The 23,296-nt window shown below is 40.0% G+C and overlaps 2 protein-coding genes across 2 annotated transcripts; both read right to left on the bottom strand.

The window, feature by feature from the left end:
- Positions 1-621: 621 nt before the first annotated feature.
- Positions 622-9,484, bottom strand: slc30a9 (solute carrier family 30 member 9). The gene is made up of 18 exons (XM_079228311.1): positions 9,439-9,484; positions 8,909-9,058; positions 8,629-8,817; positions 7,965-8,012; positions 7,699-7,798; positions 7,384-7,476; positions 7,148-7,230; positions 6,624-6,682; positions 6,198-6,265; positions 4,979-5,137; positions 4,727-4,862; positions 4,597-4,636; positions 4,430-4,501; positions 3,929-4,036; positions 3,611-3,776; positions 3,064-3,193; positions 2,196-2,309; positions 622-2,040 (listed from the first exon to the last, which is right to left on the bottom strand). The coding sequence occupies exons 2-18, from the start codon at positions 9,015-9,017 to the stop codon at positions 1,996-1,998; spliced, it is 1,719 nt and encodes a 572-aa protein (XP_079084437.1). The 5' UTR covers positions 9,018-9,058; positions 9,439-9,484; the 3' UTR covers positions 622-1,995.
- A 1,003-nt stretch (positions 9,485-10,487) lies between these two features.
- On the bottom strand, positions 10,488-19,045 carry gsr (glutathione reductase). The gene is made up of 13 exons (XM_079228233.1): positions 18,866-19,045; positions 18,320-18,497; positions 17,545-17,571; positions 17,350-17,438; positions 15,934-16,003; positions 15,631-15,778; positions 15,059-15,113; positions 14,874-14,973; positions 14,521-14,775; positions 13,211-13,322; positions 12,284-12,415; positions 12,023-12,156; positions 10,488-11,102 (listed from the first exon to the last, which is right to left on the bottom strand). Exons 1-13 carry the CDS (start codon positions 18,919-18,921, stop codon positions 10,953-10,955), a joined length of 1,506 nt encoding a protein of 501 aa, XP_079084359.1. The 5' UTR covers positions 18,922-19,045; the 3' UTR covers positions 10,488-10,952.
- Between the last annotated feature and the right edge of the window lie 4,251 nt (positions 19,046-23,296).

The raw sequence follows: 23,296 nt of genomic DNA, 5'->3' as shown, positions 1-23,296 counted from the left end.
TATGCGCGCAACACCCAAAAATGTTAAGACAACATTCAATGGTCTAAAAACCTGCAAATGGCGTTTGTCCGCATTGTCCCCGCTCTCCGGGCTCGGCGAGATATTATTTCAGTCGAGTGGTCTAGCGCGGGTCCAGCCGCGATGCTGTGCGTAATGTTTTGAACGGTCGGTCACTGCGCAGACTGGTTGGAAATGATGTTTTTATTGACGTCAGCGCACAGGCTAGTGCCCACCCTCCTTCTCCCCTCCTCTCCTCTCTCATCCACACAACTGCACCATCTAATGGTCTTGGGTTTACATTCCAGTCAACCAGCTGAGCTTTAAACAGGAAACAGGGCATCACATCAAGAAGAAAGGGGACAATAAAAATGGTCTTCTTTATTGTTCCAGTTGCGTTCAGGTCTTCAACGCACCCGAGTCATTCCTTATAGGGTTACAGTCCAGATGCTAGACCTGTGGAGAGACGCCGTCCTGCGTAATGTCGCTCACATACTTCCATATAAAGCAATGGTGACATGAAACACGACCACGAGACAGAAAAGCAAAGCACACAAATATTTAATAAATTATTTTAAATTTATTCCAACTCCTTCAGCAGCGGCAACATTGTTACAACCGACGGGGCGGGAATATTATTACACTATTAACACCTTCAAAAATATATATCCAACCTCCCAAATGACTCCGCCCCTTCCTCCTCCTCCTCCACCTGAAGCAGAGTGACATGACTAACAGGCAGGTGTGCTCCAGCTGTGGCTCACGAAAGTAAATGCAGAATGAAAACCAAAAAGCGCAGCTTGAATATTCAGCATAAACACCAAGTAGGAGATAATTCACTTGATCATTTGTTACACATACTAGACTGGCCGACTGCTTAAAAAGCTGTTTGAGACGGAGGCTGGTCCACTCGTCATCATAGCCCACTTATTTACACCGGGCGCTTGCATCCCTCCTGCGCTTCATCTTTGGATCAGTACAATCAGTCGCCTGCTGATCAGCTGCCAAAACCTCACGAGATTAAGTTACTAAATTTGGAGAACATCAAAGTTCGGAGTGTGAAGCCGGCAGAGAGAGAAATGTGAAGTGAAAGAGGGGGATGCCAATTTGTATAAAGAGCAACATATCAAATAAATGGTTATTTATTATATTTGTTAGTTAGACTTTCAACTTGTCTTTATGTCACAGGGAGATATTGATTTTACACCTCCGTTGTCTAATATCTATTTTTTGCATAAGCGGATGTTTTTTAAGTTCTATTGTATTTAACCTTCGTTCACTCTTCAACTCCAGCATACAATCAAATGAAAAGTCTCAACATCTTTAAATGTTTTTAAAAATAAAATCTATTCATCACAAGCTGTCTTATAAGAGGACCTGCAGGTCTGCAGTTCCTCTGTTTATACATTAAAAGAAAAAAACACATCTACTTTATCTAGCAGTTAAATCTGGTTTGAATATGTAGCGCTCAGGATTCCTTCGTACTAATTGAGGAAACAGTTGTGGTTCAAGCATCACATTAAAGTAAGGTACACGTCTAGTAAATGATACTGGTCCTGTTTGGTGATTTTGTTTTTGAAGCGGTCAAGTTTTCAACCAAACCCAAACACATTCGTTCAGGAATGTGAGTTCAAAACGACCCAAAGACTAAACTGTCATACGTGTGTGTGTGACCAGAGATTCACATTTCTCTTACAATTTCAGGCGACTAATGACAGTTCTTAGTCTTGAGTAAGAAACACTCTAGAATATGAAAGTGGATCTCTGGCGGGTCGAATTCTCTGCTAGCTGAAGTCCAAACAAAAGAGCATGGATCATTGCCCAAACACTGTCCTCCGCTACGGTTGTGGACTATTCTACAGTAAGACTTGATGAGTTGTGCAGAGACGGAGGTTGCTTTTGTGGTGGTCAGGTTGGGAGGCAGGTAGCTGAGGCAGGGTGAGCCCTCCTTTCGTCTTTTCATAGCAGGATGTTCCCTCAGCGGAGACCCGAACGCCACTATAGTATCTCCAAGTCTACATGACGAACCTCCGGGTTGCGTTGCTGCGGGGGAATAAAACACGGTTACACACAAATCTGTCGTTGCTGTGCAGATAAATCCCAGTCAATAAAAACACTATCCTGATATAGTAGAAACTGGAGTTTCTAGGTATTTACATTATATAACAACAAATGGGACAAGTTTAATGTTCAAGAACCTTGAGTTCTTTCTCCAAGCGGTCCACCTCGGCCCCCAGAGTGTCAATGATGTTCTCCCCGTGTTTCAGCATGAAGCCCTCCAGCTCCTCGGGGTTCTTCACCAGCTGAATTTCCTGCAGATACACAAAAGCACACACTTGCCTTAAGTGAAGATAAAAGTTAAGCAATGTGGATGCATGTTGGACACAGCAGAAGACAGAAAATATCACACATTTTAGGAGTGACAATTTCATGAAATTAAGTTCTGGTTCTTCCAGATTCCTGTTGTACATTTCTGGTCCCTCCGACTGGACTGAAGCACAATGAGGCGGCAAAAGAAAACAATTATAAACCTCTGCATGCGACAAGATCATCTGGAGTGTACCTACTGTGACCTGCTGGGTAATTTATCATTTATTGAAAAATAATGATTGTGCCGTGTATACTGTAAATAAAACAACGCATGTTTTTAATAAATGCTTCTTTCAAAGTAACAGGGAGGCAGCAGGGAACCAACAATTAGCAAAGGGAACTGGGCATCAGTGAACCATCCCGATGATGATCAGTTTCTGTCATTAAAAGTCAATATTAGCTGCGCTGGAAGGGCTGTTATGTTAAAAGGTTTACTTATGTAATGTGCAGCAGAGCTTCCACATAAAACATTTTGTTCACTCTGGGGGAAAAAAAGAAAAGCTGGAATCATCCTTTATTTACTGAAATATCTTTGCCAGTTATCAGCAACAAGCAGACAGAAGGCTTCATAATGCAGTTCAAAAGACATTTATTGCCTCTCACACATCACGGTAATGAAAAGCAGAGATCCTAATTTGAAGCAGCAGTATTAAAGAAAAAGGAGGCCATTTTAAAGACCACATGAACAAAACTTACATTGAGGATTTGGTCAATGTCTTGTTTTTCCAGATAAGACCGTGTCACCACTCGGCCATCAAAGTCCACTTCAGCCTTGAAGCGCACTCTGCTCATTCCCAGATCAGTGGCCTTCACGTCGTGGATGGCTCTGCTCAAAATAAAAAATATTCTTATCTTTAGGTTAGACAAGTAGAAAAATCCTACTTTAACTTAGTCAAAGAACAAATCATCGTTACTTGATACTTCAGTGGATTTCCGCCACAACACGATGCGTTTACAATGTGAATGACGTGCAAACTGGTTAAAAGAAAACAATGTTTATGTCTTAAAGCAAAGTGTGTTATTGTTCATGTTGTGGCTGGATCTCTTTGCACTGCTCTGTCTATAGGTCTATTTAAAGCCTGAATGTTGTCCATCAAGATCAGTAGAACTATGAAGTCACTGTTGGACCATGTGGTGTTGAGTTTGAGATTATTTTGGATTTCTACGATTGATTCCAGACTCGACATCTGGACCCGGTTTGTGTTTTGCAGCCGTGGAGGTGTGCGCCTGTTCATTAGCTGACCTCACTGCAGGGTCGTTCTCCAGGAACTCGGTAAGCTTCTGAAGGCGCTCTGGCTGTATGGAGCGGCCCAGCAGAGCCTCTGTGTTGGTGTAGATGAGGAAGGTCGAGACGGCGCCCAGCAAGGTGCCCACGCCGAGAGAGCCCAGGCTGTCATAGCTAGGGTTACCTGGGACGATGCGGGCCGAGGAACAAAGGAAAAGGAAAAGAAAGAGAATCTGGATCACTGCCCACATTGCCATCAGAGACTTAGGACAATCGAATAGATTGGAACTGAATGCCTCCAATGATCCAACAATGTCTCCATGCCTCTATGTTTACCTGTGAGTGAAGTGAGCCCCATGCAGCTAGCAGCCATGATGACTCCTAACACAGCGGCAGCATCCTCCAGCAGCACTACATTAGTACTGGGATCTCGACTCTGCATTACTGCACACACAAAAAACAAAAAAAACACAAGATACCATTTACACCCACATCTTCAAGCAGCATGACACCAATTTGGGATTTATCTACATGACATTTACATTTGCTGTCAGATATGCGCTATGGAAGCATGATGGCTGATTTGATTTCCTTCACGATATGCAAATAGACATGGCCTGAATGACACAGTCTGTGTGCAATGACAGAAGACACTGTATTTCATTTAACTACAGAGTTAAGATTGATCCACATTAAACTGAACTTGGCCCTGGGACCAGGATCAATCCTCAATTATTTGAACACGTATTGTATTACATTTGGTTCAGACCTCTATTGTGTGCCTGTAATTCCAAGTGAATCATTAATTAATAACATACATATTTCAGTTGTACATACCATATTCATAAAAAGACACTCCATGAAGTTGGGCGCTCCTCTTTATCTCATTGACAGCTACAAGTAACGTGGCTGAGAAAGAAAAATACAAAGAGATGTTTCAGTACAAAACGCTATGCAACGTCAAAATGCCATCAAAGATCTGGAGCTTCATTTATGTAAATTACCTCCTTCAGACACCAGGGAGCCCGCCAAAATACAGTAAGCCTGTAACACAGAAAGGTGACGTGTTGGATCATTATCATTTATACACACATATATCTGATATCACAGGGACGAGTCGAAACAGACACGTACCCATAACAAAGATTCCATGGGCTCTGGGTGCAGCAATCCCATGATGCCATGGTACCAGGAGAGGCCTGCTCCCATCATGAAAATACCCACTCCACTGATGAGGGAGGCAATGTAGCGCATGTTGGTGAAGCCATACCTGGATAAGATAAAAGGGACAGTCTTTTTGACAAAACCAGGACTAGTTTTCACCCTTTCAACAACATTTAAGCCACCATTGTTTTGTTAGCGTTAGAATGTCACGGTGGTGCTTACGGGTGGCCAGCGTCCGGGTTGCGGACAGACTGGCTGATTCCCAGGGCGAGGAGAGCCTGGTTGCAGGTGTCGGCCAGAGAGTGGATGGCCTCTGAGAACATGCTCGCTGATCCAGTGTAGACCCAAGCCAGGAGCTTGAAGAAGAAATTCAGCCCATTGCTGAGGAAAAAGAAAAAACAAGTAGATCAAGCACTCAAACGGCAATACAAATGTTAATATAACAACAACTCTAATCAAAGCGTCTTTAAAATAGAGTTTAAAAAGCGCTTTGACAGACAAAGCAAAGAAATAACAAAACTAAGGTGAAATTCAAACACTGAGAAAACAGTACAATAGATGAAAAGCAATGGATACAATAAATGAATACATTTTCTGTTTTGATGCCCCCAAATCACATAATCTACACTTTAACTGGGCCTCTCAGATACTCAGGACTTTTTGAGTCCCGTGAGTCCAAACGAAGTGAAGGAAACACTTTACTGTTCATGTGACTGCACATGTTCTCTAACACAATCACCCTAATCTAATTGGCTACAGGACATGTGAGACAAGGTCCCGTGCAGTTCTAAAATGAGATGTTAACATCTTGACTAATAAGTGCCAAAAACTCTGCAGTGCGGGGTCTATTTTAGAACAAAAGAGCTCAAGTGAAACTAGATCTTCTGTACAGATGGAGCCAGTATTTTTGTTAATTTTCCCAAATGTTGCACTCACTCATTCTTCCGACAATCTGAACATAGTAACCCCGCTGAGAGCAGACTTGTGTTCCCTCTCTAATCCTCCCACTGTGTGTACTACGGCTCAGTAAAGTCACCGAGTGTTCGGGGATACACTGCCTGAATTACTTGCCCACAGTCGCCAGTCATAAAAAATAAGAATAACAACAACATCCAAAGACACAAATAAAACCCATTAAGTATTTTGTTGCCTATTGGCACACACGTTTATCAAAAAAACTCTAACTTGTGAAATACTAAGCGGGTTATCAATACGAGTCTGCTCTATACAGCAGCGGAGTCACAATTGCCAGATTTCACTTATCAGGTGACAAAAGGAAGGAGAGTTGCCCGGCAACAACAATGGAGGATTTTGCAACCAGTGACGCCGGCATTATCCTAAGTGAATTAATCCCCTCACCGTGGCATTCCTATCAAGTTCAGAACGACATTACAACAAAACCAAGCAGCATTCAAAAACAAGGGCGAGAATCAAAACTTACATGCAGATAGCGACCATGACCACCTTCCCCGGCCCTTCTAGGAAAGTTGCCCTCGGACCTGATCGAGGCTTTGTGGAAGAAAGAAAAAGCAAACCGGTCATTGATTTATCAAACACATGATTGGAAATTTATAGCTCTTAAAGATTATACAGTTAGATGTTATCTCATGAACAATACTGTGGGAAAACTTAGGAGAAAGAAACCCCAGCAGAGTACAGAGTATACCGTGACATACCAGAGAGGTGTAGAACAGTATAGCCATTAAAATAACATCACTGTACACTAAAGGGGGGCGACGTCATGACAACAGATAATGACACTGACACAAAGGTCACACAAATACACCACTAATGTCCACATTACTTAATCTTTCACATATAAAACATAATGTGGAAAAACTGATCAGGCAAACATAAAACTGCTCACCTTAGTGTTTCCCCAAAAGTCTTTGTATTCCTTCAACAACTGTTGATTCCGATAAATATCTGGAGGTCAACAGACAAGAGATACAAATAAAACGATGTCTCAAACAGATCAGAGAATTAATAACAGCTGTGAAACAATCAGATAATTTGGACAAACATTCACAAAATTTCAGAATTGGGCTCAATTTTTAACATTAAAGGAATGGTTTGACATTTTGGGAAACACACGTATTCACTTTAGCTACAGACTGGAAAATGGGGGAACCAGTGAGCCTGGTTCTGTACAAAATTACCTCGATATCCCAGTCATATCATTTTATATCTCATTTTTTTTAATCTGTACAAAAGTATATGACAATCCTCGATTATGTGTGGGACTATTTTTTGGCCACGAGCAGTGACTTCACGGAGCTGCTTATGTGGTAACTACTCAGGGACAAGAAATAAACCGGCACATAACAGATATTCAGTATTATTGCACGTTCAAACCAAATCACAACCAGCCAGGGGAAAATAAAAACTTACTCTCTTGGTACTCTTTTTCCACTTCTTTCCTGAGATTTCTCTCTCGGGCTAGAGCCTCTTGGCTTCCCCATACCTCCAATGCTCTAATTGTCAAAGAGATAAATAATCAACAGTCAACAAATGTTGAAAAATACATCAATACAAATTGGTGATTTACACAATAATGTGTTGGAAGACATACAGTGTTGTATTCTTAATATATATTGTGGTTTCAAGCAAAAGGATGTATAACTAACTTGGCTTCCACGTCTGACCGCAGAAAGACCGTGAACGCCTCTGTGTCGTCGTGGGGGCTGCGTCTTCTGATCTTTCGAAGCTGTTCCAGATCACTGTGAACATATCATTGGAAGGTGGTAAGAAACAGATTTAGGAAGACCTGAGTTAAACAGCATTAGGCAATTTTATATGAGCTGATGACAACAGTATGTTTACTTATTAACTAGAAGGAATTTGTAATGTGGTCTGTTAATTCAGCTTTACCATGGTGACAAACAGTTTAGTGTTGCATATATCAAATAAATGAAACAGTCAGTTTGGGGATCAGGACTTACCTTGGTTTGAGGCAGAACTCATTCATGGCTCTGACTGCTGTGATAAAGTTGTTCTTTGTGTACTTATCTCCATATTCCCTTTTCTTCAGGACAGCCCGAACTGCATATTACAACAGAGGGAACTATGACACAGGGTTTTCATCCACATCCATTAGTTCTCATTATTGTGCAAGCCACAAATCCCAGCCACATTGTGAAGATGGTTAAGATCTTAAGTGAATCATGATCCACATGTTTCACATGAAGCATGCACAAATGTTTAGTACCTTTCACTTGAATTGTCTCCGTTTTTGTCAGCCTCTGAAGTGTTGGACCTAGGAGAACAAAGATATAAATGGACTATTGAATTTTCCTCAATATCTCAATTTACCAGAAATATCAGAATCAGAACCATTTATTGCCATGTATGTTTTCACATACAAGGAATTTGTCCTGGCGGGAGGTGCATAACATTTAACAATAAACATTTAACAATAAACAGAGTGCAATAAATGGGAGCATGAATATTTACAATTGAATCTATATTTCCCGGTGCTTAAGGTGTGATGGCAATAACAACAGTTTTAGCAGTTCTAGATAAAATAAGATAATCCTTTTTTAGTCCCACAGTGGGGAAATTGCAGGATTGCAGCAGCAAGAGACACATAGTAAATACAATTAAAAAAACAAGTAATATAAATAAACAGTAAAGAATCTACAATAGCAGTATTATATATACAGACAGAATAACAAAATATTTAAAATATATTTATATTGCACCAGTTGAGTAAGTAATGGAAATGACCAAAGTGATTGAAGTGTTTTTGTGGTCTACTGCAAGCTAACAGGGGCACATTGTGAAAATCAATGTACATAAGACAACGCTACACCAAACTCCAAGATCAGGCAAACAACTTCTGCAGAATTTTGTAAACATTAAAAGTTAGTCACCTGATGGAGCTGGGGTGGCTTTTACAGCAGCAGTCAGGACGCTCTCTGCTGATGGAGCAACCCCGGATGCTGACTTTGGGGGACCATCATCACTGTTGCCAGAGGTAGAGTAGTACTGCACCTTCCCCAGCCCGAGAGAGGCAACACGGCAGTCTGGAAGGCTGAACCACACGTTATGCATGCCTCCACCTGCGCAACACAATGTATGACGACTTTAGTTGGGTCAAGAAAAAGCCTTAACGTGTAACGGCTGCCATCACTTCGACGTGAGGGTCCTCACCGTAGCACAGCTGGGAGAACCTCGGGCACCGCTGCGACAGGGGCGCCCGGTGCTGCAAGGAAACCCTGCAGAAGACATGCCACGGCCTGTGGGCCAGGCAGGGGAACATCCTCGCTGTGGCGGGGCTCGGTACCGAAGTGCAGGAACTCGCTACACACACACAAATGGCACACGGTCACTGTTGTGTTAGCTTGCCAACGTAGCTAAACCAATTCAGACAGATTAGCGCCGAGGCATCGCCTTCTAAACATTTAACGTAAAGCGTTTAACGTTTCGTCGAATAATGACGTTCGTGTGGCTTTAAGCCAATTCAAATATGTAACATAGCGGACGCTGGTGTCTAACTGTCATTGATAAAGCCGGCCGGCTAACTACGGAGCCACACACTTGGACAAACTAGCTTAGCACTCGCGTTAAGGTAACATCGTTAGCTGCCGTAAGTAAACAAGTGTCGTGAAACATGTTATTTAACCAAAGTAACTGAATAGCGCGTACATTTAGATACGCGAATAAATATAAAAAGACACTACCTTTCTATTGTGAAGTTTGCGCTGCATAATCTGTGTCCATTTTGAGAACCTATGGTCAAACTGACGGTAACACCACTGTGGACCGGACGTGACCTGTGACACACCAGTGACGCGAACTGTCTTCTCGCGAGAGTGTACACGGTTTCACTACATCGACGAGTCTCGCGCTTATTCCATTTTTTCATTTCAGTTTTTAAAACTTAGATTAAACGTTATTAGTTATTAAACTAAATCATAAATCAAACTAAATCATTTTCTGTTTAGAAGAAAAGTAAAAAAAAAATAGGATTACAATTATTTTATGACTATCCAGTGATGGAAGATTAAGTTAGGTAAGACATTCAATGCCACAATATAATAAGTATAATCGATTACATTAGTCCTGCACTATAAATCGTACTGTAGTAAAAATATCTAAGTGTTGTCAGAAAAATCCACAATAAGTACCAAAAGTAAAAATACTCATTATGCAGCAGAATGGACTCTGTAAGGGAAATATGTCTATCAAATATAATTTATTTATCAACATCTAAACATAATTGTATTCTTGTGTAAATGGTTGGCATGGAGTACATTTACTTCATATTGTGTAAGGAAGTTTAATTTTAGTTATATGTATATCATATTTCTGTATTTAAATATCACTTTTAACTGTTAAGCATCTAATAACTTTGGCTGTTAAAGAAATACAATAGTATTATTTGAACTGTTTGAGTACAATATAAAGTCGGTTCATGGAAATAGATCCACCACTCTATTGCATCTGGGCAGTATGCATGTATAGTTTGTCACTACACATAGCATACTGTATCATCTGAATAAAAGGGTAATCATTCTGCATATTTTCATAAAGAAATGGTGTGCTAATCGTCTTAAATGCAACATTGTTATCACAAACATTAACAGAACTTCATTAATTTCTCTACCCACAGCAATTGTAAACACACACAGACAGGGAAGGGCATTGGTGGGAAAGAGTGATTAAACTCAGTACCAAAATAAAACTATAAAGTTGTAGTCACAGAACGAAGAGATAGAAATCACAACAGTTAAGAAAAAAAAAGGTTGTTTATTAAATCTCTAGAACAGTACAATATATATGTTATGGCCTTGCATTAGTAGTACGTATGTGCGTAGCAGTGTTTGTAATAATCATCAGACAAACAACTAACAGATCACACACATACACTATGAGGTCTTTTTGATTACCAAATGCAATCACTTGACAACAATACCTGCAGATCCATCACTTCCATTTCACAATCATTAAAATGGAATCCAGAATATTCAAATCAATAATCAAGACCCACAGTACAGTTTAAGAAGGCCATAACTCGTTCTTGGTCCATTTAGGAAGAAGTTAGAAAAGATGAAACACTGCGCACAAATAATGTCACTTAAATGAGAGAAAATGTAAGTATGTCATTTTAGAAAGCGAGTGGTGAAGCTGATGCGAGAGCGGTACAGAGGAGCGACTCCTGGTATGCTTGTCTGGGTTGCTGGTTGTAGAAAGACTAACGCATTGTGACAAACTCCTCGGACGAGGTGGGGTGAATGGCGACAGTCTTGTCGAAGTCTGCTTTGGTGGCGCCCATTTTGATGGCCACAGAGAAGCCCTGCAGCATCTCATCACAGCCCAAGCCCTGCATGTGTAGGCCCACAACCTGAAGAAAAGAGACACGTCAGCCTTTGGAAATCACTGCAGTTGTTAGTGTTTACAAGAGACTACAAATAAGCACACACGCACGAAAAATGTCTCTAAACCTGCCTGATCTACTTAAGTAAGCAGACTTCCTACATTTACCAAGATGTCTTTCAACAATCTGCAGAGATTGGGTGTGAACATGTTGACATCAGTTGAGGCTTCAACAGCTTGTGAAGGTGCAGAAAAACCATTGTGATTTCAACAGTCAGAGCAGGAGAGATAATCCCAGTTAGGGATAGGCAAGAGACACGACCCGTGCATAACACCTTATATATGTATTTCTCTCTGCATGATTACAGTATTGGTGCACAGAGACAGACTCCTTCTTCTTGTCCACATCTGGCTTAGGGGGGAAATAAGTATAACAACAACTTAGCCCTAAATTTGAACTTATTAATAGCCGTTATTTTTATTTATTTTGTACACATAATTTGACACATTTTAGAGAGTCTAATGTGTGCTTGCTGGTAGTGGGTTCATTGTGTCACTGATGAAGGAATGTGTGCTCATACTAGCAGTTGTGTTTTGATAATGCAGTAGGCCATATTTATTAAAGGTTTATTATTGGCATCCACTTGAGTGCCTGGAATAAGGTTTTTAACCAGACACTAGCTCAGGATGAAGACGTACTTTCTTCCTGTTGACATTTTTTTCCAAGGATTATTCCCTCAAAAAACATTTCAAGTACAACATTTGAGTTTTTCCCGATTTTCAAAATCTTACAGACTATAAGAGAAATCTGAATGACTTGTACTGTAACAAACAATGACAAAGAGTTAATGTTGTTTTGATTAATAACAATTATAACAGTTACAATAATTTGAATAAATAATTCTGTATCTCGTATTTCACCCCCTTTAAATGACAGATGACTCCTACCTTCTCCTCTTTGCCCTCACACACCAGCTTCATGATGCACTGACTCTTCCTGCTTGTGATGGCGTGATACATCGGAGTGAAAGAAGTCTTGTAGATCTTCACATTCTCCTTTCCTCTCAATTTAATGGCCTCCTCTGGGACAGGAACACAAATGAAGCAGTTTGAAATCTTGTCCTCATGAGTACTACAAAAGAACACTGGACATACAGGCAAAGTCCATCATGTGAAAGTTGAACTTTTGACTGGGAAACCACCGCTCACCTTCTGTGAGGCCCATCGTGCCGATGGGGGGGTGGCTGAACACCACGGTGGGGATACTCGAGTAGTCCAACTTGGAGTTCTTCTTGCCCTCAAACAGTCTGTGGGCCAGCTTTCTGCCTGCAGCTATGGCAACTGCCCCGACATAACATCAATTATTAACATCGTCAATGAACAAAAGATTTCAGGTAAAACGCGTCATTCTGAAACCAGAAAAACAAGTTCAAAGCAGCACTGCACCTACTTCAACGGTGCATGGAGCGGGGAAAAGTAAACAGCAACTTGATATGCTCATTTATAATAGATGTCTCATTACATCAGAGCTGCCTCACAGAAGTGTGCAGGACAATTACCCATTTAAATCAATGGCTCAGCAGTTTTTTCTGCTACACAATGTCTTGTTTAAAGATGTAAAAGGTTGAGTTCTTAGTGGTCAAATCATGGTCTGAATTTCTTGTTTGGAAGTTAAACCTCCAGGTTTCGTTGAACGCGAGCTGCAACGGAAAAGCTTCTTTGTCGTGTTTTTGCACTTTGTATATTTAGGACTCATACCTCCTACAAGAGTCACACTCAGAGCTTGTGAACAGGGCAAGCTGGAAAAAACAGCAACTAGTCAAAAACATGTGTAATTATCATGAAGTTCTCACTCAAAACCATAACAAATGTTATTGGATGAGGAGGACCTTTTCTGGCAATTCCAGTGCAGTTATTTTGAGCCCCTTGTGTTTAAATATAATTTTTTATCTAAAGCAGGTCAGTCTTTGAATAGACACTAAATAGAGTCCTCACCTGTTCAAACAAGTGACCTTAACTTCTGAAGTTCAACTGAAAACCTCTAAAAATGTTGCATGTGCACCGATACTAAAATGCCTTTTCTGCATAAAAAACAAATGTAAAGATATTCAACATGGACACCAAACAACTTCCTACCAGGTGTGAGGAGAGCTTTGCCACAGACGTCCCCGACAGCGTAGATCCCTGGTCTGCTGGTGTTCTGAAACTCATCCACAACGATGTGGCCTCTTTCATCTGTCTCCATACCCTGCAAACATAGAGAGAATATTGTACAATTATTATAAATGAGCTAAAACATCACATTTTTAGCAGTTTCTCTTGGTTTCTCTTGGTTTCTCTTGGTTCCTCAGAACGCTCTGTTGGGGTTATTATGAGGAAAGATCTGATATGTTTTGGTCCTTTCTGTTCTCTCCGTTAGTAATTGCAAGCCGAACTGCAGACGGTGACACTTTAGCTTTAAAATGAAGAGTGAGCAACAAAGTTTTGTTTCAATCTACAGCAAGAAAACAATGACCCATCCTTTTGCGGAGGCTCGGAGCATTAAATGTAAATCAGAATACACAGAGCAGGGGCACCAGAGTACTGTTTCACATTATTAAGTGTCAACAAAGACAAATATCTGCAAACCGGGCAGGAACACCAACTAAGATGACAACGACACAGTCAAACATTTTCTGTTTCATTTCCTTTAGTTTGATGTTTTCTAAATACAAGCTAGTGGTTCCCTGAGTGTTGAGCTGCTGATTTGATGTTTCACTCACACTCGGTCATATTAACGGTGTGACAATGAAGACGAGCCAGAATATGTGAACTCAGTTAGGTAAGAACATCTATTAAACTCTCCCAATGTTACTGTATGTTGAAGTCCTTTAAGTACAAGGAAGACTGACTGTCATGTATTTGCCTATTAATTCTGAGCTAACAATACTTTAACTCTTCATACCTAGCAAACAACATGACAAAGACTGCTCCGTGACTGTTGTCTAGTCTTGCTCCCGGATTATCCCTAGTCGTTGACATAAGAGGATCCCGTGCCCGGTGTATGTTGGGCTCTTATTGTAAAAAAAAAAGGTGTGACATTAAGATACTAAATAATGATCTGCAGTGCTGCTATAATGATAATATATGGTGCCAGTTGAGCAGCTAAAATGAGGGTGACACAAGGAAAACTGAGCCAGAGACTGATTAATTCCCTTTGCGAACAGATGGTGACAAGAGATAGTCATCTGTTTTAATGCACCATTACCATTTTATTTATGGTCTTGCATGTGTTTTGCATTGTTTCGAGCTGCAAAAAAAAATGTATCGCCTCAATAAAAGGAGGATAAAGATGTTAAATGAGTTTGTCTCTCCAGGAACATCTGCCTATTTCCCCACCGAGCTAAGACGTTGTTTCCTCGGCACATTTCAGCATCCAGTTAACATCATCATAAGCAGACCGTTACCGTGGCGTCGATGTTCAGCCCAAAAGTGTTGGGCTGCCTGCCGATGGCCCAGAGAAGGCAGTCCACTTCCTGGATGGTGCTGATCTTCTCCTCGTCGTTCTTCTTCTCTGGGTCTTTGGTGACGAGCGTCACCTCCAGTCCTCTGTCCGTTTTACACACAGACTTCACCTGAGAGTTCTTCCACAGATCCACACCAGAGTTTTGCAGCTCTTTGGTACAGTTTGTGCTTATGAAGCTGTCGAAGTTCCTCAAAACCTACAGAGAGAGGTTGAGAGCATGTGGAGTTACATGTACTGCACCCTTTTGAAAAGTCATCATTTCTGTATTTAGATGTGATTCTGTGGGTTTCTTACTCCGGTCTGTCGAATAATGAGGGATGTTTTGGACCCCAGGGTGGAAAGGATGCCTGCCATCTCCACTGCAATATAACCTGCACCCACGATCACGGTGCGCCTGTTGGGGGAGAACAGAACCTTTTATTATAGGCTCAAACTTTACACATGGTATAAACACTAAAGAGATTATACGATAAGCTTACTTTGGCAGAGTTTCAAGTTCAAAAAAGCCATCACTGGTAATGCCCAGACTTCCCCCTGAAGTTATCAATAGACACAATATTTTTGCATATATATATTTATATATATATATATTTTTGCATTTCATATACTTTTGGATGAATAGATTAAATCAGGGGTAGGCAACCTCAGGTATGCCATTGTCACATGGCACTCTAGCAATAAATGTGCACGTTTCTTTTTATGTTGAAACGCCTTAGTGGCAGTTATGCTGACGGTTATTTACAGTAGTTTTGAATTGATTTCTTCTTTTACATTACATTTAGCTGACGCTTTTATCCAAAGCGACTTACAATAAGTGCATTCAACCATGAGTACAAACTCAGAACATCAGCAATCAAGAAAGTACAATTTCTTAAAGAAAGCAAAACTACAAAGTGCTATAAGTAAGTGCCACTTCATTGAAACACTGAATAACAAGAACATCTAAAAATGCCACTTATTATCAAAAAGGTTGCCGACCCCTGGATTTCATAAAACAAACGTAAAAAAAAAAGAAAAAAAAAAAGTAAGACCTGAGCACGTTATGTCTTACCTGGAATTTCCGCATCAGTCATAACAGTAGGCTGCCCCCCGGTGGCGATGAGGATGTGAGGCGCTGTATATTTTCTTCCATTGACCTCCACAGTCGGCTCAGGATCATTGGTAAACCTGGCAAAACCTTGAATATGTTGGACTTTGGCCTGAAATGGATCAGATGTCATTATTTCTTCTGCAATAACCTTCTTCTTTAGAACGAAATAAACAAACAAAACAAGTCAAATAATTGTGTGTGTGTGTGTGTGTGTGTTGTTTCTGACACACTGAAATAATAAAGAGGATATAAATGTGAACTTACTTTGTCAAGGTTGTTGCGATAAATGCGATTTAAGTGACTAACATAAGCGTCCCTTTTGGCCTTGAGAGCTCTGCAAACACAGGAAATGATCAAAGATAAGAGGTTGTTTGTTTGTTTACCCGACATTCATTCAAGACAGGCTTACGTTCAGATGATAAACGCATCTCAAACACTGTTAAAAAATCATGAATCAAAATAAATAGGGCATACACTTCAATAAAGGCTCAGTAAGACAGCCTTTCATGAGCCTTTCACACGGTTGAAACGGCTCCAACACACACACAAACACACACACACACACACACACACACACACACACACACACACACACACACAGCCCGAGATCTGAGCATATTTAAAGTGTTGAACCAGGACCAAGATACAGTAGCTTCTCTTATGGTATGAGGAAGCTGCAACGGTCACGGGAGAAAAGAAACTATGTGCTGGGGTATTCATACCTATGAGAAATGTACAAATGTAATGCCAGATTGAAAAAATAAAAACATGTGCAGATACAAAACTATTCAAGATTACTACAGTAAAAATACATTCAGTGGGGAGGGTCAGATGAAAGTTCGACATTAAAACATTCCAACAATTCCTATTGTAAAAAAAAAAAAAAAAAAAAACAGAACAGAAATACGGAGTCAACCAAGTTTTGAAATACATTCTCGTGAGACTCAAACCTGGAAAGTCCTGAGTTCGACCCATTCATTTCCCACAAACTACTCCCTACACATACTTTGGTGCTTTTCATACTACTACTACATATTTCTGCCACAAGGCTTTCGGCGACCTAACTATTGCTAAAATAAGTTGCATTATTCAACTTGCCTGAGTGAAAAAAGCAAAACAGTTTGTGTAGTCATGTTTCTCAATTATCATAAACACTCTTGTGTTGTATTACAATACTTCTGTTTTCATTTGCAGATATTTGATGACAACATCAACAACTGTAAACTAAGAGCAATTGTTTTTATACTCCAACATTTAAGATGCCACTGATAACTTTCTTACGCTACAGCTGGGAGAGTACAACACTTTTATATTCCGAGTAGTATAAATAACACGAACAACGCAACAAACTACAGCCTACAATAGAATTAAAATATTCTGACAGGTAAAACTTTTAGATAAACCCATGAAGGCAAACCCTTGCAGTCCTGATGCACGTCAGTGTTTAGTTTCTCCTTCCTTATCTTTGACTACCACCTCAAAAGACCCAGAAGTGGGCTGAAGTGAAGCAACAAGAGACGACGACAGGCGGAGAAGTTGTGCTATGAAACGGACACCTCTTTGTTCGAGGAACAAACATTGCAGATTTCAAAAGAGCTCATTGTAGTTGCACAAAACAAGGTGAAAAAGGGAAGAAGAAAAAGAAAAAAAAGAAGAAAAAAAAAAGACACTGAAACTTACTCCCAACTGAAACGAACATTTTCAACATCGAAGCCGTAGTCGCTGTGATCGTGGAGATACTCGGCATGAACTGCTGCATTCCACATAACCTGCGAAGGCACAGGGTTAGACACTGTGATTTTATTTAAACAAAAATTATGATTTCTCAGAGTTAAAACTCAGCCTGTTGCAACAAGAAAAGAAAGGAAAGTGTACCTTCTTTGGGACACAGCCGACATTGACCTGAAAAACATTCAAACAGAGCAAAGAAGGCAACATTGGCTCGATGAGAATAAGAAAAATTAATATGAACAGGATCTATAAAACATATTCTACAAATAAAAAGATTCCTAACTTTTGTTGAACCCCTTGTTATATGGTTTGTGTGTCCTGAATTGTATTATATACAAGCTTATTTCTTTATTTCTTACCAACATTTGGAAACTAATCAGACTAACTGTGTCGCATTTGTGCAATCAGAATGTGATTTTAGTGGTTTAGCAACCTGCAGCAATGCATTTTATCATCAACTTCCCACCCAGATCAAGTGATAAGTGAAAGAAGGGGGGGTGTTCACATTATTGTGTACACCACATTATTGTGTACACCATGTGTAACGCCTTCCATTACAATAGCATGGCAATAATATACAACTAAAGCGTTATGAAGCCCTTGTGTATAAACGCCTGACTCAAAGCCTACAGCTTTAAATTTGTCCATTTCTATTCAAAAGACGGGATCAATGAGGTGGAGTTTCCACCAGGGTTAACCCCGTCACATGCAGCTGTTAAGACTTTGTCCTCAACGTTTTATTCATTGGCTGTTGGCTACAATGTTTGTTGGAAACACAAACCACTTCCACAAAAGGAGTCCGGAGGCTTCGCAGTGAACCTGGCAACCAGCGTGTGTGCGAAAGCTGCAGAGGCGACACACACAGTAACTCAGGAGGGATAACAGTAGTTTTTTTTTTTTTTTTTTTTTTTTTACTCACGCAGGTACCTCCGAGTTTATGACTCTCGATCACGGCGGTGGCCGCTCCGAGCTCCGCCGCCCTCCGAGCCCCGGCCAGGCCTCCGGACCCGCCGCCGATCACCAGGAAGTCGAACCGGGTCGCCTCCGTCTCCGCTGGGTGTGAGGCCATGCTGCTGCGGCGGACGAGAGCTGCGTGTCTGCGGGGAGACGAGAAGAGTTGCTTTCTGAGGCCGAACCAGGAGGGAGGGAGCGTCCGGGTTAGATGCGTTAATGTTGCCATGACCAGGAAGCTCGCGAGCGCGTGGGTCGGACCAAAAAAAACAAAACGGGGCAGTGGGCGGGTCAAGAGAAAGCCACTGACTGCTGTGTCATTGTGAATCGCAACAATGCTGTGTAAATCCTAGTGTTTTCACAGTAGTCATGGTGAGCCTCGCGTGAGCTACTGGGCGGGTGGTGACAATAACAGGCGTAATATCAGAGCTAATTCTGCAGCGAGAATACGTTTGAGTAATTAATTATTAATTATGTTCACCTGTTAATGTCGCAGAGATGGAACGTTACTCACCTTGGTAAGCCCAGGTACACAGTAGGAAACAGTCTGCGGAGTCTTATAAACACCATGACTTATTCGTCTGTGGTCATTTCAATGAGAAACATCCACCACGTGCCGTTGTTTATCTCTCAGCTGGTAGTTTGACTTAACTATATTATAAAACACAGAAGCTTTGAACACTTCCTGTGTCACTGGGTGAACTGAACTCACGTGTAGACATGTTGCCGTTGCCGTTTTTTATGAGATAAAACTACACAGACGAGTTTAACATCGATCATGGCGATGTTTGAGGGTGTGAATAACGCCTCAAGCTTTAGCGCACGGTTTCGGACATATGTATAAACTAGCGTAAATAATGACAGGGTTTAAAGGAGATTTGCGTAGCATTTCTTCAAGAATAGCGCAGGGCTACGCTATACACAACTGCCAGCTGTAAAGAAAAATAACGTAAACTTCCGGCCACAACTTTCAAAATAAAACATTCCCTCGCCACAACCAGAATCCAGTTTACTGCCAAGGAAGTTTTCATATAGAAGGGATTTGCTTTAGTGTTTTAGTGAATAAGATAAAAAAATAAAGTTTGTAAATCAACAAACAGTACAATTATTGAAACATGGGTACAATATACCTCAATTAAAATGAAAAAGCTGGGCAAAGTGGTCGTTGTGGGTGGTAGAAATGTGCAAAATTGCCCAAGGAATGCGCAAAAAGATTCACAGTATGAAGCATAACAATTGAATATGCAATGTAAAGATATGCGTTTTGCAACACAGACAGATTTTTGTATAACATGTAGTATCTGTGTCATAAAAGCAAAGTACTTTGTTACAAGTAAAAGTCCTGCATTCAAAATCTTGCTCAAATTCAATAGTATTAGCATCAAAGTATGGTATAAAAAGTAAAAATACTCGTTATACAGCCCATTTTAGAATAATTTACATATGTAAATAATTGTTATGAAAAGTGCAGTTACTTATAACACAAAGCCTATGTTCCATTCAAGTGTCCCAGTGAAATGGAAATGAATGAATGGAAATTCAGCCAGCATTACTTTCAATATTTGCACTTTCCAACTGTGAGATGTGAAAATGTAACAATGGCGAAACCCAATTTTAACCGTTGGAAGAATAAATTAAAAGTCTCTAGTGAGTCACTGAAACTTACCAACCGTAAGTTAATTGCTGTTATACTTGTATTTGACTATTGTTGTGTAATTTTATGTTATTTCTCTTTTTAGTTCTAATATTCCTGTTTTTCATTTATTTTTGATCATGCTCAACTTGAGGCAGATGTATCTATGTAAATTGAGACATCCAATGAGGCTTTGATTGTTTGTACTTGTCTTTTTCTTATAAAAAAAAGAAGTGGTTGTATCATCATGTGTCATCATGCTTTCACCCTTTGGTCCCAGCTGCACGTGCCCGACTCCACCTGCAGGGGGATCACAGACTTCCTGTCTGACAGGAAGCAGCACGTGAAGCTGGGGAAACACGTCTCAGCCTCTCGGACCATCAGCACCGGTTCTTTCCCCTCTGCTCTTCTCTCGACACCAACAGCTGCACCTCCTGTCACCAGTCCGTCAAGCTCCTGAAGTTCGCAGATGACACCACCCTCATTTTATCGCACTTTATCTTATACTTGATTTAATATCATTGCACTGTTGTTGTCGTTGATTGTTGTTTGTCTCGTCTAACGTCTCATGTCTAATGTATGCACCTTCCGCCTAGAAAAATTCCTCGATTGTGTATCCTGGCAATAAACGGTTTCTAATTCTGATTCTGATTGTTGACATATTTTAGGCTAAAGTTCCCTTGCGGGAGATTTCAGATTGCAAACAACAACATATCCCTCCTTTCACCTCCCTTTCCAAGCACACAGATAACTACAGTTGCCTTCAAGTAGGAATAGGTATCTTTAGGATTTTACAAACATTTAACTAAATTATTACTAAAAGGAGCTACTCTTATAAATGCCCTGTTCTTCTTCATGACTAAATGCTAATTGCTTTTAACATATATATATATATATATATATATATATATATATATATATATATATATATATATATATATATATATATATATATACACACAACTTAACAAGATTAAAATGAAATTAATTACATTCATGAGTGAAGTTTATAAATGATAATCAATAATGAAGAACAGACAGCTTTTTTTCTAGCTTGTTTGTATAAATATAATTTTGCTTTCGTTTACACATTCATTCTTGTTGAACTCATAAAGTTTTGGCTTTTTATTTGCAAATGTTTTATTGTGCTTACAGTATCGTTGAAGTTGTCAAATATTTTTTGCATTAATTCCAGGTAATGACCTGGAATTAATGCAAAAAATATTTGTCATTAACACACTACATTTTAATACGAATTACTGGAAGAGTATTTATTGTTGAATACACAAACTAAAAGAGGACCGTGGAGTATTAGACTGTGAGCAAATATCAGCCGGCAGAGAGCATACGAGACAAAGTAGAGGGGAAGATACCACATAACAGAGCCCATCAACAAATACCCTCACCTCTAAAAACATACAATCTGATATGCTCTATTACAGACTTAGTCTCCACCCAGCACTGATCCTGGCATTAGTGACTGAGGATCCCTTTGATAAATAATTCAGAAGCCTCAGTACGCTGTTGGAGTGCAACAACAGACATTGTACTATAAGACAACCACATGCAGACCTGCCAGAAGTGTCAGAGCAAAGAATGACATTTAGGACATTTAAGGGCCGCGGTTGTATTCCTGGAAATTTGGGGAGTGTATAATGACTTAAAGAGGAGTTTTCATTTTGCAAATAGACAAATATGATATGTTTTTGTGTTAGTTGTTGTTTTAAAAAAAGTTGATTCTGATATTTTTAGCTACGCTAACATCATGGCTCTGAGTCTGTAAGTTGGTTCAGACTATAACATCTCAACTACTGGACGCCATGACATTTTGTACAGACATGAATCCTAATACATGTTTTATCTAGTGCCATCATCAGTCAAATGCATTTTATTTGTTCATTACTTTGGTTTATGACCAAATATCCAGGTGGCAACATCTGCTTCTGAAAAGTGAAGCTAATGCAGAAGTGCGTTACATTTGTATTTCCTTTGATACCAAGAAAAGTAGTCAAAGGTGTAGGCGTACATACAGAAGTTGAGTAAATGTATTTATATTTGTAACTGCTCTCTTTTACTTATTTGCTGCTACTTGCCCATTTGCACTGTTGTATACTGTATATTTGTACATTTCTAATGGTGTGCTTTGTTATGTGTATTGAATGTTCTTTACTGAGAAGTCAAAGACACATTTCCACAGAGGGGGACAATATGTCAATCTATATACAACCATACATCCTTCATACATATGAAAGAGAGATAAAATAAGATATACGAGAGATTTATTGTCATCCATATAGATGCAGTGCAATACAGTGCATAGAGGAAGCAAATTGTGTTTCCCTGGTCCCAATGCAAACAAAAGAATGAACGAATGAAAATAAACAAATAACAAGGTACAACAACAGATACAGAACAAGATGCAAGACTAGAAACAAAAGGGTAGAAACACATTGTTCAATAACAAACATGTGATATGTGATAATCTAACCATGTCAATTAGTATGTAATGCAAATATAAAAACAGGTAGAGTAAATAAATGTAGCAAATATATTGTGATGGAAGTTGACCGAATAAAGGGAGACTTACAAAGATAAATTTGTCTTTGTATATTTAATAGGCTTCTGTGCAGGAGGACCGAAACCAGACAGTTGACAATCAACTGACTGCCCTGGAATCGGTGCTGAGTGCATCCTTACCAGGGTTCTTATGCGTATAAGGACAAAGAATCAACACAGACATTTATGATATGATTTGATATGTCTATCACAAAGCTCATGGGACTTTCCAAATTGAAAGCACGCTCTTGACTTGGACAGACGGGGAAAAGTTAATTTACAGACTAGGCTATATTTCGATCAGTGTGGTATACAGATCAGGCATTGTAATGACCAACACAGTTTGTATGCAAAAACAATCATTTGAGTATGCCCCAAGGCAGAAAGGGAGTCAGATGACAGTGCTTCAGTCGAAGTTCAACAGGAAGAGGGCTGCCATGTTATCCTTCAAGTCATAAGAACAGTATAACACAGAGGGTTGGCGGTTCCAGCCCCGGCCCCGCTAGTCCATGTCGTTGTGTCCTTGAGCAAGACACTTAACCCTTAATTGCTCCCCGTTGCTGTGTCTGCGGTGTATAGAGCAAAAATGTAAGCTGCTTTGGATAAAAGTGTCAGCTAAATTAAATGTAATGTACTGTAATATAAAGGTTAGTTAACCATTTTTCCTCTACATATCTAAAGTGCAATAAAAACCCCTGAGGATATTTATGTCACAACAGCATGCACCAAATATCGTTTTGTAACAAACTCAAACAC

The sequence above is a fragment of the Taurulus bubalis genome, assembly GCF_910589615.1.
Source record: "Taurulus bubalis genome assembly, chromosome: 13".
NCBI classification, from domain to species: Eukaryota; Metazoa; Chordata; class Actinopteri; order Perciformes; family Cottidae; genus Taurulus; species Taurulus bubalis.
The sequence above is the reverse complement of the archived record's forward strand: the minus strand, read 5'-3'. Positions and strand labels throughout refer to the sequence as shown.